This window comes from Lathyrus oleraceus, chromosome 6 (assembly GCF_024323335.1).
Source record: "Lathyrus oleraceus cultivar Zhongwan6 chromosome 6, CAAS_Psat_ZW6_1.0, whole genome shotgun sequence".
Taxonomy (NCBI): Eukaryota; Viridiplantae; Streptophyta; class Magnoliopsida; order Fabales; family Fabaceae; genus Lathyrus; species Lathyrus oleraceus.
Genome location: NC_066584.1, coordinates 85788063 through 85805484, shown reverse-complemented (window position 1 = coordinate 85805484; position 17422 = coordinate 85788063). Strand labels below are relative to the sequence as shown.

Genomic DNA, 17422 nt, shown 5'->3' with positions numbered 1-17422 from the left:
TAAGGGGCCATTCAGGAATGCATATTTCACATCCATCTAATATGTGGGCCAGTTGTTCATGTTTACTTGACCAACAACCAACATGATTTTTCGATCCTAGCAATAGGTGCAAAAACTTCATCGCAGTCGATTCCTTCCTTCTAAAAAAACCTTTCGCCACAAGTCTTGCCTTGTGTCGAGTTACTTCACCTTTGGGATTCAACTTCACCATGTATACCCATTTCACATTGATTTCCTTCTTTCCTTGAGGCAATTCGACAAATGACCAGGTGTCGTTGTCTTCGATGGACTTCAGTTCCTCATTCATTGCTTTCACCCACTTCGTATGCTTCAATGCCTCAGTTTAATTGACTGGTTCGACATCTTCATAGAAAGCATAGTGTACCAACTTACCTTCATCATCGACCATATCATCTGATGTAATCACACATTCTTGCAAACTTGTAGACATGTGTCTTGTTCTCTGAGGTCTGCTTGTGCTTGCTTGACCTATGGCTTCTTCTTGTTGAACTTCTCTTTTGAATTCAATTTTTGGTTCTTCACATAAGATTCTCACTGGATCCTTATTGACATTTTCAGTCCAATCTCATTCCTTAAGCTCATCTATGATTACATCCCTGTTGATCACTACTTGCTTGTTTATTGGGTCGAACAATCGAATGATATCCTATTAGGATCATCTGACTCTACTTATCATTAAGTTTTCTTATCAACTGATCAGGCACATGTCTATGTGCTATATAATGAAATACTTATAGATGACTTAATTTAGGCTTGACACCAGACTAACATTCTTCTGGCATAACTCCTTCTAGCTTCTTCGTTAGACATTTGTTAAAAATATATGTAGTTGTCGACACTACTTCTCCCTAAAACGCTTTAGGTAGATGCTTTCTTTTAAACTTACTTATTGCCATGTTCATGATGGTTCTATTCTTCCTTTCTTCCGTTCAATTTTGATGTGGAGTGTAGGATGGCACCACTTCATGCACAATCCCTTCTTTCTCACATGGTTTATCGAAGTCTTTCAACACATACTCTCCACCACCATCAGTCCTCAGAATCTTGAGCTTTCGACCACTTTGTCTTTTGACCATATATTTAAACTTGGAAAATAGCTCGATCACTTCGCTATTCTTCTTGATCAGGTAAGTCCGCAGTTTTCGACTGAAATCATCTATGAATGTGACAAAGTATTTGTTACCTCCAATTAAATCCACCTGGATAGAACCACACACATCAAAGTATATGACTTCAAGGATTGCCTTCGACTTGCTTCCTGCATCCTTGCTGAAGTTGTTCTTGTGTTGCTTCTCATGCACACATTCTTCACACACTTCATTTGGAATGTCGATTTCTGGTAACCCTGAAACCATATATTTTTCGTTTCAGATCTTTGATGTCTTTGAAATTGAGATCGCCAAGTCTATAATGTCATATCTATTCATCCCTACTAGCTGCAGTTGCAAGACACTTGTGCTCCATCACATTAAATTCAATCCTAAAGGTTCTATTATGAGACATAGGTGCCTTCAAGATTAACCTTCCACCTGAGTTGAGAACTCTCATCATCTTGTCTTCGATCGAAACTTTGTAGTTATTTTCGACCAACTGCCATATGCTAAGTAAATTACTTTGCATGCCTAGTATGTATAATACATTGGAAATTACTGACCTTTTGCCATCTTTCCTTATAATCAAAACATCACCAATACCTTCAGCTACTAGAGTATTATCATTTGCAAATATTACCATGTTCTTCATTAAGGGTTTCATGTTGACAAACTAATATTTCTTACCAGTCATGTGTGATGAGCATCTTGAGTCCAAGTACCATTGGTCATGGAATTTTTCTTCATCTCTTGTTGTGACCATCAACAACATCTCTTCTTCTTCATGGTTTGCAAACTTTGCATCAGTTTCCTGATTTTTTTTGTGTTTAAGGATAATCACTTGAGTAATGACCATACTTCTGAAAATTGAAACACTGAATATGACTCTTGTCAGGTTTTTGACTACCACCTCTTCCTCTACCTGCACCATCACCTCTTTGGTTGCTTTGGTATGACGGTCTTCTCTGGTTTGACCATCCTCCTTTGTGTTGAGTTCGACTAGGAGAATTGTTGTAGCCTTCGCTACCTTTGTTGTCGACCCACTTCCATTTTCCTTTCTTTTCTCATGCTGATTGCGCCTACAAAGCCACATTACTCTTCGACTTACCTGCAGCTCTTTCAGTCATTTTTTGTTCATGAGATTCAAGCATCCCTTGAAGCTCTTCCTTTGTCAATACTGACAAATCTTTCGACTCTTCTCTGGCTACTACCACATGGTCGAACTTTGGAGCCAATGACCTCGAGATCTTTAAAACAATTGATCTTGATGTCAACATTTCTCCATATACCTTGATTTGATTCACCAGTTTTGTAACCCTGATGAAAAATTCAGTTATGCATTCATTGTCTTCCATCTAAAGCAATCCATGCATTCTTTTGTGAGTTTGTAATGTCACCTCTTTCACCTTTTCTCCGCATCCAAACGATTTTTCTAGAATTTCCCATGCTTCTTTCGTTGATTCAACATCACTAACCTTTTCAAAATTATCATAATCAACACATTGATGGATTATAAAGAGAGCTTTATAATCTTTCTTCTTCAATTCTTTGTGTGCATCTTTTTCTTCATCCATCGCGTTTGTTGCAAGTGGTGTCACTCCCTCCTTCACAAGATCCCAAAGATCTTGATAGAAAAAGACAAGATTTATCTGCTTGTACCAATTCTCATAATTCTGATTCTTCAGAATTGGGAGACTCGCTAGAAAATGCTCGTTTGGATGATTTATACCATCGTGTTTTGCTTCCCACGAATCACTCAGTCAGTGCTCTAGATACATATGTAGGAATTAAACCCAAAACTTTGAGTAATTCTGAGTCAATCTTGATGAAGAAGATTCAATCAACCGATCAAAATCCCACTAGTTCTTCATTTTTTACTTGAGTGAATCAACCAACATTGGTTGCAAGATTGTGTCACTGCACAATGATGATGAAAACAAGAAAAGAAAATTGACTAATAAAGAAGATTAGGGTTTGACAAAAATTGGGGAAGAAGATGATTTTCTGCAGAGTCTCTCTCTGCCCATAGCCTGTGGAAAATCTCGTTAATTTTGTAACTGCAAGTGATTACAAGATTGTTATAAAAATAGGGGTTACTCCCTCTATTTATAATTAAGCTAGCTTGCTCCCTAAGCTAAAGCCCAAAAATTATAAAGGCCCAAACTACCTATTTTGGTCTAAGTCGAAATCATGTGTCAAGAAACCTGCTTCGACACTTTGACATCTAATACAACTCAATGCACACTACATGTTTTGACACATCCTTGTTTCTGTTGAGCATTACCTGCTTTGACACAGGGAACAATTCAACATATAGAAGGGATGAAGCAATTAAAAGAAGGATCATACTACACCACACTCAAATTAATCACCAAATTTATCATATTTCACTCTCTAAATTTGGAGCTACATCCAGTTTCTTTACATAATTTTTTTACTATAATCAAACATATTACAATACTACTAAAATATTTGGTGGTTCAACTAGCTTATATCTATATTCAAAAATAAATCATTTGATTCTAATTATAAAAGGAATACTATCAAGTATTTCAATCCAAATACAATGAGATAGAAGAGATGAAACAATTAAAAAACTGATCGTAATACATGTGACTCAAATCAATCACAAGTGTTGGTTTATAAAGAGACGAGATAAAAGAGATAAAACACACAAAAAATATTTTATTTCGCTTCTTTAACTTGGAGTTATACCAAATTCTCTTATAAAGAGATATTATCACAATAATCAAACATATTAGAATATAATTAAAATATTTTCTAATCCGATTGATCTATGTTTGTATTTCAAATAAAAATAAATTATTTCAAATAGATCTCTTTATTTTCTCAAAGAATTTGGCTAACACTTGTCGCTACGCGAAAAATACAGAGTCGCCATCGGTTTTTATTTATTCCAAAGGAAAGGGAAAATATCGAGAAAACCCCAAAGAATGGTTGTCGCATCCACGAACAGGTTCGGAAGTCGGTTATGCAAGGGGAAGGTATTAACACCCCTCACATCCATGGTATTCCATGGGAACCATCTAGGATGTTTGCGCTTACGTGTGTGTTGTTTATCGAATGCTTGCTTGCCAAAGGTTTGAGGAGTGTAGGTAGATTTTAAATTAGTGTGCTCGCCAAGGAATGGATCCTCGTGCCTACGTATGCCCACCTGTTGAAGTGAGAAATCAGAGCCTTCGTAGTTTGTGGTTTTGAAATTGTCTGTGTTTGTTTTGTTGATTTTATTACCTTGAAGAAAGGTTTTCGAATGTGTCGCCCTAAGGCTTCAAACAAAAGGTTTGAATGAGTTGGATTGTTTTTTATGTTTTGAAGAAAGTGTTATTGATTTCGGATTGCACTAAAGACTATGGATAAAGGTGAATGTCTCAAACAGTCAAGCCAAACGTCTTGTGTTCGAAGCATTCAGAATGAGTGTAGGAAAGCTCCAGTCTCATCCCTTTTTTATCGCTTAAGGCTCGTGACGTACGATCCTAATCGCCATTTATTGTGTTTTTGAATTTGATTTGGAAAAGACCGCTTGACGTTGGATCAAGGGTTTGTTTATTGAGTTTGACTTAAGAAAAGGACCACTTGACGTTGGATCAAGGGTTTGATTATTGGTTGCAAAATGGTGAACGTTCCTAATGCCTCAGGAGTAATTAACAAGCAATAAAAGAAAGCAAGTAAGTGCGTACATCGGAAAGGGGAGGGGGGTACATGTAAAGTACAAGGGAGTGCAGAAAATAAAAGGTCTCATTGTCAGGTAGCCCAAGAGAAAGCCATGTGTGTGCAATTGTGTTCTAAATTGGAAAGCAAGTAAAAGATTATAAATTCTTCTTGATTCTTGCACGCTTCTTCCATGTTAGGTCACATTTGTCCAAGGTCTTTTTGCAAAGGGTCCTAATGAGTCTCTAAGTCCATTGTCCAAAGTTCTTTCCATGCTTGGGAAATTATTATCCTTTTTTCATTTTTTAAAGTCTTAACCATTTTTAGATTCATTTTAGAATGGGATGAATGATGCACAATATGATAAAAAGCAAAATAAAAGTGAAATAAAAATAAAAGTGCATAAGGTAAATGACAAAAATTAAAGGTTAGGAGCGAAAATTAAAATGCGGAAATTAAAGGAGTTAGAAGCGGAATTGTAAAGAATTAGATGTTAGAAGGCGGAAATTAAATGTTAAAGTTAATTGTTAGAAGTTAATTGAAATAAAATGATGTTCAAGAAACAATTAACCAAAATATCAATTCTAGAATATTAACCAAATATCAACCTAAACAATTATCAATTCCAAACAAATGTCAAAAATTAAGTTCTAAACAATTATTAAATTCCATCTAAACAAAATGATCAATTGAAATTTCATACAAAATCATCTGATTATTTCCTAAAATATTAACAAATATTAAAATCTAAACCAATTAACAATCAATTATTAAAATAAAAGGCAATAAAATTCTAAAGCAAAAGCAATCATTAATATCTAATCCTAAACCAAATACTAGAGTAATATCCACACTCTAATATTAATCTAATATTCAACAGAAACTAGAATCTTAGCGATTAACCAGTCAGATTAATTCTAATTATTACCAAAACCTAACTAATTCTAATCACCCACTGCTACACCCTAATTAATCTACAAGTAAAGTGCCCTCAACGATTGGGCCTGGCTTTGGAATTGGTTAAGCCCAACGAAGGGGCGGTGTGTTGGCTATGGGGGTACTGAAAGGAACGGTTAGCATTGCATCTACTGAAAGCAGATAAGAGAAAAACATCAAAAAAGCGCTTATTCACATAAGCAAAAACGTGCTTCCAAGCGACAGACATCGCTTCTCCTCCATGCTCTGTGGAAAACACCGTTAGCACACCAGAGCATGAGCATACGGATTCGATCTCTCTAATCTGATACATCATTGTGGCAAGCGAATCAGAGCATGAGCATGGAGTAAGTGAACTACCTGTCGGAGACGACGACGGAGACGGCGACGATGATGACGAAGATCACAAGTACGCCTCCTATCCACTTCTGAGTACCTCTCTTCTTCTTCTCTTAATGTTGAAATATTCTTCCCGTATCCAAAGCGTGTGAGTGATAGTGATCGTCGAGCTTTGAAGCTTCCGGCAGTGGTTTAGCTCTGCCGTGTAGAGCTTCGAGTGATGAAGCTCCCACAACAATGGAAATGAGCGTGTACTAGGGGTTGGGAATCATTGCAGGGTTCTTTGGATGAGAAAAGTTCTGAACCCAATGATTGGAAATGATTGCCTCTTTTATAGCGTGATCCAATAGGGCAATTTGGGGAATTGAGTTTGGGTTGTCAGATCTGATTCGTCCAGCTGGCAGTTAAGTGAATGAGAATGTGAGTTTTAAATCATGAATTAAGTTACGTGGGATTTAGAAAAATGAATAGCATGCTTCAATCCTTGACTTATTCACTAAAGACCCAACTGTGGGTACTTGCATTGAACCAAACTGGTTTGGATTCACTAACTGGATTGTTTGCTTCATTGACTGTTTATTGTTTTGAGTTTCGCAGGACATGGTTGCTGAATTGGTATTGCTCATTACCTCTACTTTGAGTTGCCTCATTGCATTGCAGAGCTTGTGATTTTCATAACTTCCATTGGTTGGATTGACTTGTCATGGTGAAGAGCTGCCATTGGCCATTGGGATTATTTTGATCTGTCTACTCATGTAACAACTTCCTCTAACTTGTAATGATCAATGGTTTGTGCTGTAAGCTTCAAGTGAGCTAATTATGGGGCAATGCTTTAGTGATTTCATATTAAACTAACTGTATGATCGTTTTCTCAGGGTTTGCACTGTGGTTCACCACTGAAGCATGACATTTGTTGCACTAGCTTTTGGTTGCTGCACTGATCTTGCCCACGCCATTCACTTAAGGTGCCTTATTACACTGCAGAGCTCTTGACTTGGGGTTTATCCAAGGACTGCATAGGTCAGGCTTGTGTAATGGTGTTGCAGCATCCTGCAGGTCTTCTTGGCTTTGGTTCTACAACAGGGTAGTTTTGTGCATCTATTTGGTGAATTGGCTTGGTCTCATGGTCTGCTTTTGGTCTGCAACAGGGCTTGTTGCGTTGGCTGATGCATTGCAGGATTTATGGCATAAAGTCTGCCTTCACATAACCCTTGACTTCACATGATTCCACAGGATCCCCATTAGTTGCAGGTAGCTCTAAAGTCGCTGTGGGGTTCTTGGTTGATATGACTTAGCTCAAGTCAAATGTTCCAACTCTAGTCATTATGCATTGATCTGGTATGTATGGTTATATATGCATTAGACATGTTACCATTTGTTTTGCTTGCTACCACACGATACTTCTAACCTTGTTGTGCATTATTGATGCGGAATGATGTTATGGATATGCAGGTTTAGGATGGAATGAGCCTGCCATGGTGATGCTTGTTCTGAGTGAAGTCAATGGTGTTGTATAACTGTTGTTGTTGCTGCTGGTGTAATTGTTGTTGTTGTTGCTGGTGTAGCAGGATTGGACCATAACATGCCCTTGTAAGCTGAGTTTTCATGGTAGCAAGGTAACCAAAATCATCCTTTAGTTTCATGGTGATTTTGCAATTTATTCTGTTATGTATCACTTCCAACTTTGGTTGTTATCAGTAAGTTAAAGTTAGCTGAACAATCGTGAGTTGCACATCTACTGCAGGCTACCAGGTTCCCTCTTGGTATGTAGCTATGGTATCATTAATGCCAGCAGGCAGAAGCAGTCTAGCACCAGTCAGGTGGTCCAACTCTCGGAATGATAAAATGTAGACAAAGTTGTATTCAACAAGCTTCTGTGTATTGAAGGCTGAAGTTTTGTGGACTGGGCATGAGTTTGCAAAAGGCATCCCAGTCCATCTAATATCAAGTCCTTTGGAATGCAATCTAGAGTCATGAGTGTAACCTGTTTCAATCCCACCTATATCAGCAGAATAATTAACAAGATCGGATTTTGCAGTAACTGTTGCCGTAGGTGAATGAACCATCACAGCTTTCGCACCAGAAATTTGACAACCATTTTCCTTGTATAGTATATTTTCCGGGTGAGTTTCACCAGTCCATGCTGCATCAAGGGTATCAGATAAATCAGCCACATTACGAGACCCTCCTTCAGACGAAGATCTCCTCCGTACAGATCCTCCAAACTTCAAATAGTTAGATTTATCATTGATATTCGTGCCTGGAGAGAGGGAAAGGTCAAACTTAACATGGGTGGTGTCTTTACTTTTGTCCTCACCTTTGATCATTTCACCAGACTGGCTAAAGTGGCTTATGTTCAGGTGTTTTTTGCAGGTTGTGAGGTCAAGTACAAGTCTTGATGAAGACAATATACCACGCATGACTTATCGAAGCAACCAATCCTTCCTATAACGGAAGACGGCATATCACTGCGGCTCATACGCGTATTGCATAAGGAAATCAAGAAATTAGCTCCCTAAGCCCATCTTCAAGCCCAACTCATGAATGCCACCGTAACAAATAACCAGTCGTAGTGCGTCTCCGTCGTTCATTGTACCAAAGGCACGCTAATGTGGGTGATAGAAGAGATGCTGATACCCGGTGCATGCTTATGCTAGATACAGTACCATGATGAACGTCAAACAATGACTGAATTGGGGACTGTTTTTGGGACTGATCATAAAAATCTGGATTTTGCAGGCTGGTATTGTCCATGATGGAAATGCAGATTCCTTCATGGTCCGACGGGTTAGAATGTATTGCAGCAAGGTGTTGCAATATTTTGCAATATTTCATGACAGGATGAAAGTGATTCTGCAGGTGAGATTCATCCGTTGATTGGTCGCAGGTCCACTTGTGGAATACGTCTTGAATGAGTTCAACATCAGGTCATGTTGACCCTTTGCATCATGACCACGATTTTGTTCTGATTTTAACTTGTGATTGATATGTGGTTCATTGTTTGGCTAGGTATGATGATAGCTCGTTCAACAAGGTGACAACTGTTGGATTCACCTGATTCTGCATAGTAAGTGAGATCCCTGTCCTGGCTTGGATTCTGCAGCATTGAATTGCTAGGTTTATGAAATATTATGACTGGATTTATGTGTCCACGGACTGCACTTTTGTCTTTAGCAGGAAGCTTTGTCCATTGCAGCACATGGCTTGGTTCATGATCAGCAATAGGTGTAGGTGCGGTCATGGGAATCATTTGCTCCTGACTTGGCCAATGCTTCTTTTATAGCATATGATCATTAGCTCTGCAGCATGTGTGGGCATACTAACCTTGCTTGGTTAATTTCAAGAGCATGCCTCATTTGGCTAGAGCATCCACGTGATGGAGTATGGGCAAGGCATGCAACACGGATGACACCAAGTTTGGCCTTTTGGAGCATTAATGACACATGTCAACAATGAAGTAGGAATTTTAGAGCTTAGGAGTAGGATTCATGGGCATTTAGGATTTTAGGAGTTTAGGGATTGGGTTGACTTTGGTCAACTTTGACCAAAAAGTAAACTGTTGACCAAAGTCAACATGTGGTCAAACTTCCATATTTTTTTTTGTAATTTTCTCAATGCTTGGACATTTGTGATGAATGTGTAATGGCAATTGGAGTCACATGAATGAAATGGACGGTTTATGTATAGAAGTGATCCTTGTATGACCTTGGGTGAACTGAATTTGAAATTAATGAATTTTATGACCATGATTATGACAATGCCTTGACTTGAAATGCATGATGAATTCGAAATGAATGAATCATTAACATGTACCAAGGGACATAACCATATCTTGAATGACCAATGATAAACGTGAAGCAAACATCTTGGCCAGGACCAAAAGGCACAATGAACTATGACCTATGGACCAAGCACTAATGGAAATGATAATGGCATGGAGTGGACTTGAATAACATTGACCAAATGAAGCCAAGCAAAGTATGCACCATGGTTTGAAGATACCAGATGAAATAGCACAACATGCATTTAGGCCCAAACTAAGGGACATAATCATATGATGCACATGTGGGGAGTGAGAAGCCTAATGGAATCAGGAGTAATAGGATCCACAGGCATGAACTAGACACAAGAGGTTGGGTGAAACTTGGACAGGCAATAGAACCAAATCACAATTGAATGAAAGATAAAATTAGGGTTATGGGCCCACACAAGAGTATGAGACATGATTAGGGTTTATGAACATCTTGGTCAAGTGAGGATCCTTAAAATAAGGTTTTACTTCTTGAAGAAGCCACAGTTAACACACCAGATACAAGCACAACACCCAAGCATCAAAGGACATCTCCATGTTAGGGTTTGATTGGGGCCACCCCAAGTTTGCTGAGAAATCCTAGTTTCCACTAGGTGTAAGCATAAGGCTCTAAATTCAAGTCACTGCTCTCTTGTGTTGAACCTTGCTTATGTAGATGAAATGCATGCTCATGATGATATGCAAATGTTTAAGATTAGTGGCTTATACGATCATGGTGAAGGGTAGGGTAAATTTTGGGGTATGACAGCTGCCCCTATTTAATCTTCTCGAACCTGAATGTACGGATAGCAACGGCGTCCGGACAATCAAGGTGGGAGGGGATTAAATACTAGAATATCAGAAAATTTACCCACTAGGAACAAATGTAGTGCAATGTGAGGATAGGTCGCAATGAGGTATTTACTGGGCTGTGGGATGAACGAGCTAGTCTTTGTGCAGGGCAGCTGCTGGGAATCAAAATGTTATATGGTAGATGGGTATATGGGTGGTTGGGTATGCATGACATATGCCATATGCTAATGCAGTATGATTGATTATTTTAGTCTTTCTCTAAGCTTTTTTCCTTTTTCTCTTATTTTTTTGTTATCTCTCTCTTTTTCATTCTTTTCTTTTTCTTTTCTCACCTCCCCTATCATGTTTTGGCATGTAACAGGTGATCGAGGTATTCCCGCAGGATTCTGTGACGGTAAAAGAAACGGGTGTTTGCAAAGTCAAAGGAGGCATCTTGTTGGGGATATACGATTTTCTCGCACAATAGGTGGCAACGACTCCTATGTACTAGGAAAAAGTCTTCCGAACAAAAGGTCAAGAAGGAGGGTGAGGTCAACACAGACGAGTGATGGATACCAATACCAGTAAATATCAAAATGGGTTTAATAAGACAGACGAACGTTGCGATCAATACAACGGGTATTGGAAAGAGGATCGACATGGACGAGTGAATCAATTCAATCCGGACGAGTGTCGAAAATCAATACAGACGAGCATTGAAAAAAAGGACCAGCACGGACGAGTGTGGATGTTCAATACGGATGAGTATTGCAAATCAAAGTAACAACACTGACGAGTGTTTAAGACCAATACGGACGAGTATTGAAAGAAGGGATGATTAACACGGATGAGTGTTAAAGATTAATACGGACGAGTATTGAAAGAAGGTATCAACACAGACGAGTGTTGGAAGACCAATACGGACGAGCATTGAAAGAGAATGTATCAACACGGACGAGTGTTGAAGATCAATACAGACGAGTATTGAAGAAATGATCAACACAGACGAGTGTTGAAGATCCATACGGACAAGTATTGAAAATCAGATGATTAACACGGACGAGTGTTGTAAATCAATACGGACGAGTATTGAAATGCGGTAACAACACAAACGAGTGTTGGAGATCAGTACGGACGAGTATTGAAACTAAAATGATTAACACGGACGATTGTTTAAGATCAATACAGATAAATATTGAGAGAAGGTATCAACACAAACGAGTGTTGAATACCAATACAGACGAGCATTGAAAGAGAACGTATCAACACGGACGAGTGTTGAAGATCAATACAGACGAGTATTGAAAGAGAAGGTGTCAACACAAACAAGTGTTGGAGATCAGTACGGACGAGTATTGACAATCAAAGGATTAACACATAAGAGTGTTTAAGGTCAATACAGACGAGTATTGAAAGAAGGTAACAACACGGACGAGTGTTGAACATCCATACGGACGAGTATTGCAACAGGTTAACATGGACGAGTGTGGAAAATTACTACGGACGAGTAGTGAAACATGTTAACAACACGGACGAGTGTTAAAACTCAATACGGACAAGTATTGACAAAGAAATGATTAACACATAAGAGTGTTGAGCATCCATACGGACGAGTATTGAAAAGAGGACCAACACGGACGAGTGTTGAAGATCAATACGGACGAGTATTGAAAGAAAAGGTGACCTCCCAGGCAACTGGTTGAAGATTTCCAAGGTATTTGGAAAAGGTAACCTCAGGGGGGATTTTCGTAAAACCTGCGGGGAATACCACTCGAGGGCTTCAGGAGATTATTCACAACTAGGGAGGAAAAATGTCTCAACGGAGGATTCTTTTATGCTTTCGAGAAAGACTTTTATGAAGTTATGCATGTTTAGTTTGTATGGCGTAATGCTCCATCTTGATGGAATATGCTACGTCCTTTTTTGGGGATGCAATGTTATGAATGATTATTATATATGCAATACTGATGCGTGGTCAGGCTTTTGGCTAGAAGGCATGGTAGGAAATGGCACGGGGATCTGACTTCCCAACATCACGGTCTCCTGGATCACGGATAACACTGAGCAAGCCTCGGGCCTCCCGGAACACCCAAGCTGGATTTGAACCACCAGGCTAGCTATCTTTCTCCCTGAGGAATCAACTGAACCAGGGCGAGACTCATGGGTCAAACATCCTACGTGGACCGGGCCATCATATCTTTGACACAGTGATTATCCTTCAGACACTTCTCATAGAAGAGCAACTTCATGCTCGCTTTGAACGTATTGTTGTTATTTCCCCACAATTTTCAAAGCATTGTTTATTAACAAGTTTTATTCATCTTTGCAAACAAAAAGAAAACTATAAAAGACTGAGCGCATCTGAATGACAATACTTTTCTTTATTGATGATGAACCCGGGAAACGGGTGATTTACAATAGGAAGCAACTCCTTAAAGAGGTAATTGCGAAAAATGGAAAAGACAGTTACAATGACTTAAGCCTCCATTGGGTCCTCATCTTGCTATAGCCCTTATGTCCTCAGATATCCTATTTCTTCGCTTCTGAACGCGGTGATTGGATCGATCCTTCCTTTATGGAATTCCCTCGTTTATGATGACAGGGTACGGAGATCCTTCCCGAACTGCCGCCACTTGCCTTTATATAATCCCTAACTTTTGCCTAGACCGCCCTTTCGGGTTTTCGGTCTACAAGGATGCCCTTTTTTTTTTGCCTAAGTCGCCCCTAAGGACCAACTTAGCGGGTTCATTTTCTTTTTTTGATTTATCCCTAACTTTTTCCTGGACCTTTTTCTTTTTATGGTCCACCGGGATACCCTTTTTTGCCTGAATTGTCCTTAAGGATCAACTTAGCAGGTTTATCAGGCGAAGTACTTTTTTACTGTGTCAGCATTTACGGGGGATGGGAGATCTTCACCATCCATGGTTGATAGGATTAAAGCTCCTCTAGAGAAAACCTTCCTTACCACATAAGGACCTTGGTAGTTGGGTGTCCACTTTCCGCGCGGATCGGGATGAATAGGCAGAATCTTTCTTATCACCAAGTCCCCAACCTCAAGGTTTCGGGGGCAAACTTTTCTGTCAAAAGCTCTTTTCAACCGCCTCTGATATAGCTGTCTGTGGCATATGGACGTCAGGCGTTTCTCATCGATGAGGTTAAGTTGATCCAACCTTGCTTGCACCCATTCGGCTTCGTCCAGCTTGACATCCGTTAATATTCTCAAGGAAGGAATCTCTACTTCGATAGGTAGCACTGCATCCATTCTATACACTAACGAGAACGGCGTTGCCTCAGTGGAAGTATGTATCGATGCACGGTATCCATGTAAAGCAAACGGAAGCATTTCATGTCAGTCTTTGTATGTTTGCACCATCTTCTGAACGATCTTTTTGATGTTCTTATTGGCTGCCTCAACTGCCCCATTCATCTTTGGGCGATATGGCGATGAATTGTGATGCTCGATCTTGAAATCCTTACACAACTCTTTTATCATTTTGTTGTTGAGGTTAGACCCGTTGTCTATGATGATCTTATTAGGGATTCCATACCGACATATGATTTCCTTCTTCAAGAAGCGAGCCACCACTTGCTTCATGACATTTGCATATGAGACTGCCTCCACCCATTTGGTGAAATAGTCTATGGCCACAAGGATGAAGCGATGCCCGTTCGAGGCAGCTGGCTCAATACTCCCAATCACGTTGATGCCCCACATGGCGAACCGCCATGGTGATGTCAAGACATTGAGCGGAACCGGTGGCACATGGATCTTGTCTGCATAAATTTGGCATTTATGGCATGTCTGGACGTGTCGATGACAATCGATCTCCATCGTCATCCAGTAATAACCTGCCATCAAGATCTTTTTTACCATAGTGTGCCCACTGGCGTGTGTACCGAAGGATCCTTCGTGTATTTCCATTATGAACCGGTCTGTTTTCGTGTCTATCCACGCATCTGAGCAGGACCGAGTTGTAATTTCTCTTGTACAACACTTCTCCGCTTAAGAAGAACTTAGCCGAGAGCTTTCGAAGGTACTTCTTGTCCGTAATGGATGCATCCTCTGGATACTCTTGCTTCTCTAGATACTTTTTGATGTCGTGAAACCATGGGTGACCGTCTGATTCCTTTTCAACCGCTAAACAGTACGTTGGCTCATCCAAGTAATAAAGTTGGAAAGAAGGTGCTTCATTCTTCCATTTGACCTTAAACTTGGAAGCCAAGGTGGCCAGAGCATCATCCAATTGATTTTCCGCTCGGGGAATATGATGGAATGTAACTTCATCGAAATACAGTATCAGCTTCAAAACATGTTCTCTGTAGGGGATCAACTTGGGATCACGAACTTCCCAATCTCCTCTGATTTGGCTGATTACCAACGCGGAATCTCCATAGACTTCTAAGATCTTGATCTTTAAGTCAATAGTCGCTTCCAAACCGAAGATACATGCTTCGTATTCTGCCATATTGTTGGTACAGTCGAAACATAGTCTCGCAGTGAAAGGGAGATGAAACCCAGTTGGGGAGGTGATGATTGCCCCTATCCCATTTCCTTGAGCATTAAAGGGTCCATCGAACACGACCGTCCATCGCGATCCTGGTTCTGGTCCCCTTTCTGGTTCTAGAACACCCCAATCTCTAACAAACATGATGTCCTCATCCAGAAAGTCAAAGCGCATGAGCTGGTAGTCATCCACTGGTTGATGAGCCAGGTAGTCAGACAACACGCTACCTTTGATGGCTTTTTGTGTGACGTATTGGATGTCATACTCTGTTAACGCCATCTACCACCGAGCAACTCTTCCTGTGAGAGCAGGCTTATCGAATATATACTTGATAGGGTCCATTTTGGAAATCAAGAGAGTTGTATGTGTCATCATATACTGCCTCAAGCGTTTGGCGGCCCAAGCCAATGCACAACACGTCTTCTCGAGCAATGAGTACCTGCTTTCGCAGTCTGTGAACTTTTTACTCAGGTAGTAAATCGCATGCTCTTTTCTACCCGTCTCATCATGCTGTCCGAGAACACACCCCATCGATCCATCAAGAACCGTGAGGTACATAATAAGAGGTCTGCCTGGAATAGGTGGCATCAAGATCGGTGGTTCTTGTAAGTATTCTTTTATCTTCTCAAATGCATTATGGCATTTGTCGTTCCACTCGATTGCTTGATCCTTACGGAGTAATTTGAATATCGGCTCGCAGGTGGCCGTGAGGTGAGATATGAATTTAGCTATGTAGTTCAATCGCCTCAAGAATCCACGAACCTCCTTCTCATTTTTCGGTGCTGGCATGTTCTGTATTGCTTTAACTTTGTCGGGATCGACTTCAATGCCTCGTTGGCTTACGATAAAACCTAGCAACTTGCCAGATGTTACCCCAAATGTGCACTTATATAGATTTAACCTCAGTCGGAACTTCCTTAACCGTGCGAACAGTTTCTCGAGATGAACCAAATGCTCCTCCTCAGTTTGGGATTTTGCGATCATATCGTCAACATATACTTCAATCTCTTTATGAATCATATCATGAAAGAGAGTGACCATTGTACGCTGATATGTCGCACCCGTATTCTTTAAGCCGAATGGCATCACTTTGTAATAAAAAGTGCCCAAGGGGTGATGAACGTTGTCTTCTCCATGTCCTCTGGTGCCATTTTTATTTGATTGTATCCAGAGAACCCATCCATGAAGGAAAATACCGAGAATTGGGCCGTATTGTCTACCAACACATTGATGTGAGGTAACGGGAAATCGTCTTTAGGGCTCGCCCTATTCAAGTCTCGGTAATCAATGCACATGCGTACTTTACCATCTTTCTTTGGCACAACTACGATGTTAGCCACCCACTGAGGATAATTTACCACTGCTAAAAAACCAACATCCAATTGCTTTTGGACCTCTTCTTTGATCTTAATGGCCATGTCGGGACGAGTCCTTCTCAATTTCTGCTTCACCGGGGAGCATTCTTCTTTGAGAGGTAATCGATGCACCACAATATCCGTATCTAGCCCTGCCATATCCTGATAAGACCAAGAGAATACATCCATATACTCTCGCAAGAGTTCAATCAACTTTCCTTTCACCTCGTCATCGAGGGCTGCACCTACCTTAACTTCTTTCTTTTCCTCCTCTGATCCGAGGTTCACAATCTCTATTGTCTCTTGATGCGGTTGGATGACTCTTGATTCCTACTGTAAAAGCCTGGACAACTCTTCGGGGAGTTCACAATCTTTCTCACCACCTTCATCAGCTTGGTAAATAGGATTATCAAAGTCATATCGGACTATAAAAGTTTGATTATCAATGGAACTTGATGCGGATCTGCATGATTTATGTTTTATTTTAGGACGGTAGGATGGAAAAGACTTCATAACAAGAGTAGAGGAGAAAATTTTAACACTTGCAAGGCCTTGGATCCACTGCTGCCATTGATTGTTCTTCAAGAGGTCAAAAATTTGAATCTCATAAATCTTGATTTTATGTACATAAACTTGTAGAGCTTTCATCACTAGTTATTCTGATATAAATTTCATGAAATTTGGATGAAAAATGAAGAAGTTATGTTGAATTAAAGTTTAGATTTAGAAACTTATTTCCTTCGATCCAGAAAATATGTTGAGAATTAGGCTTAGCTTTTATGATATTTGGAATCTACTCATCAAGACCTTTCCAACAGTATATAGTTTGTAAAATTCTGGAAAAAAAAAAGTTGCAGCTCCGCCGTGTACACGGTCGGAGAAGACGACCGGAACTACTGTTCCGGCGTCTGGTGTGGTGGATAA

The 17422-nt window shown here is 40.0% G+C and overlaps 1 protein-coding gene across 1 annotated transcript; it reads right to left on the bottom strand.

Annotated features, from left to right (window-relative positions):
- Window positions 1-14429: 14429 nt before the first annotated feature.
- On the bottom strand, window positions 14430-15104 carry LOC127094143 (uncharacterized). Its single transcript, XM_051033007.1, has one exon. The coding sequence runs from the start codon at window positions 15102-15104 to the stop codon at window positions 14430-14432; it is 675 nt and encodes a 224-aa protein (XP_050888964.1).
- Window positions 15105-17422: the final 2318 nt, after the last annotated feature.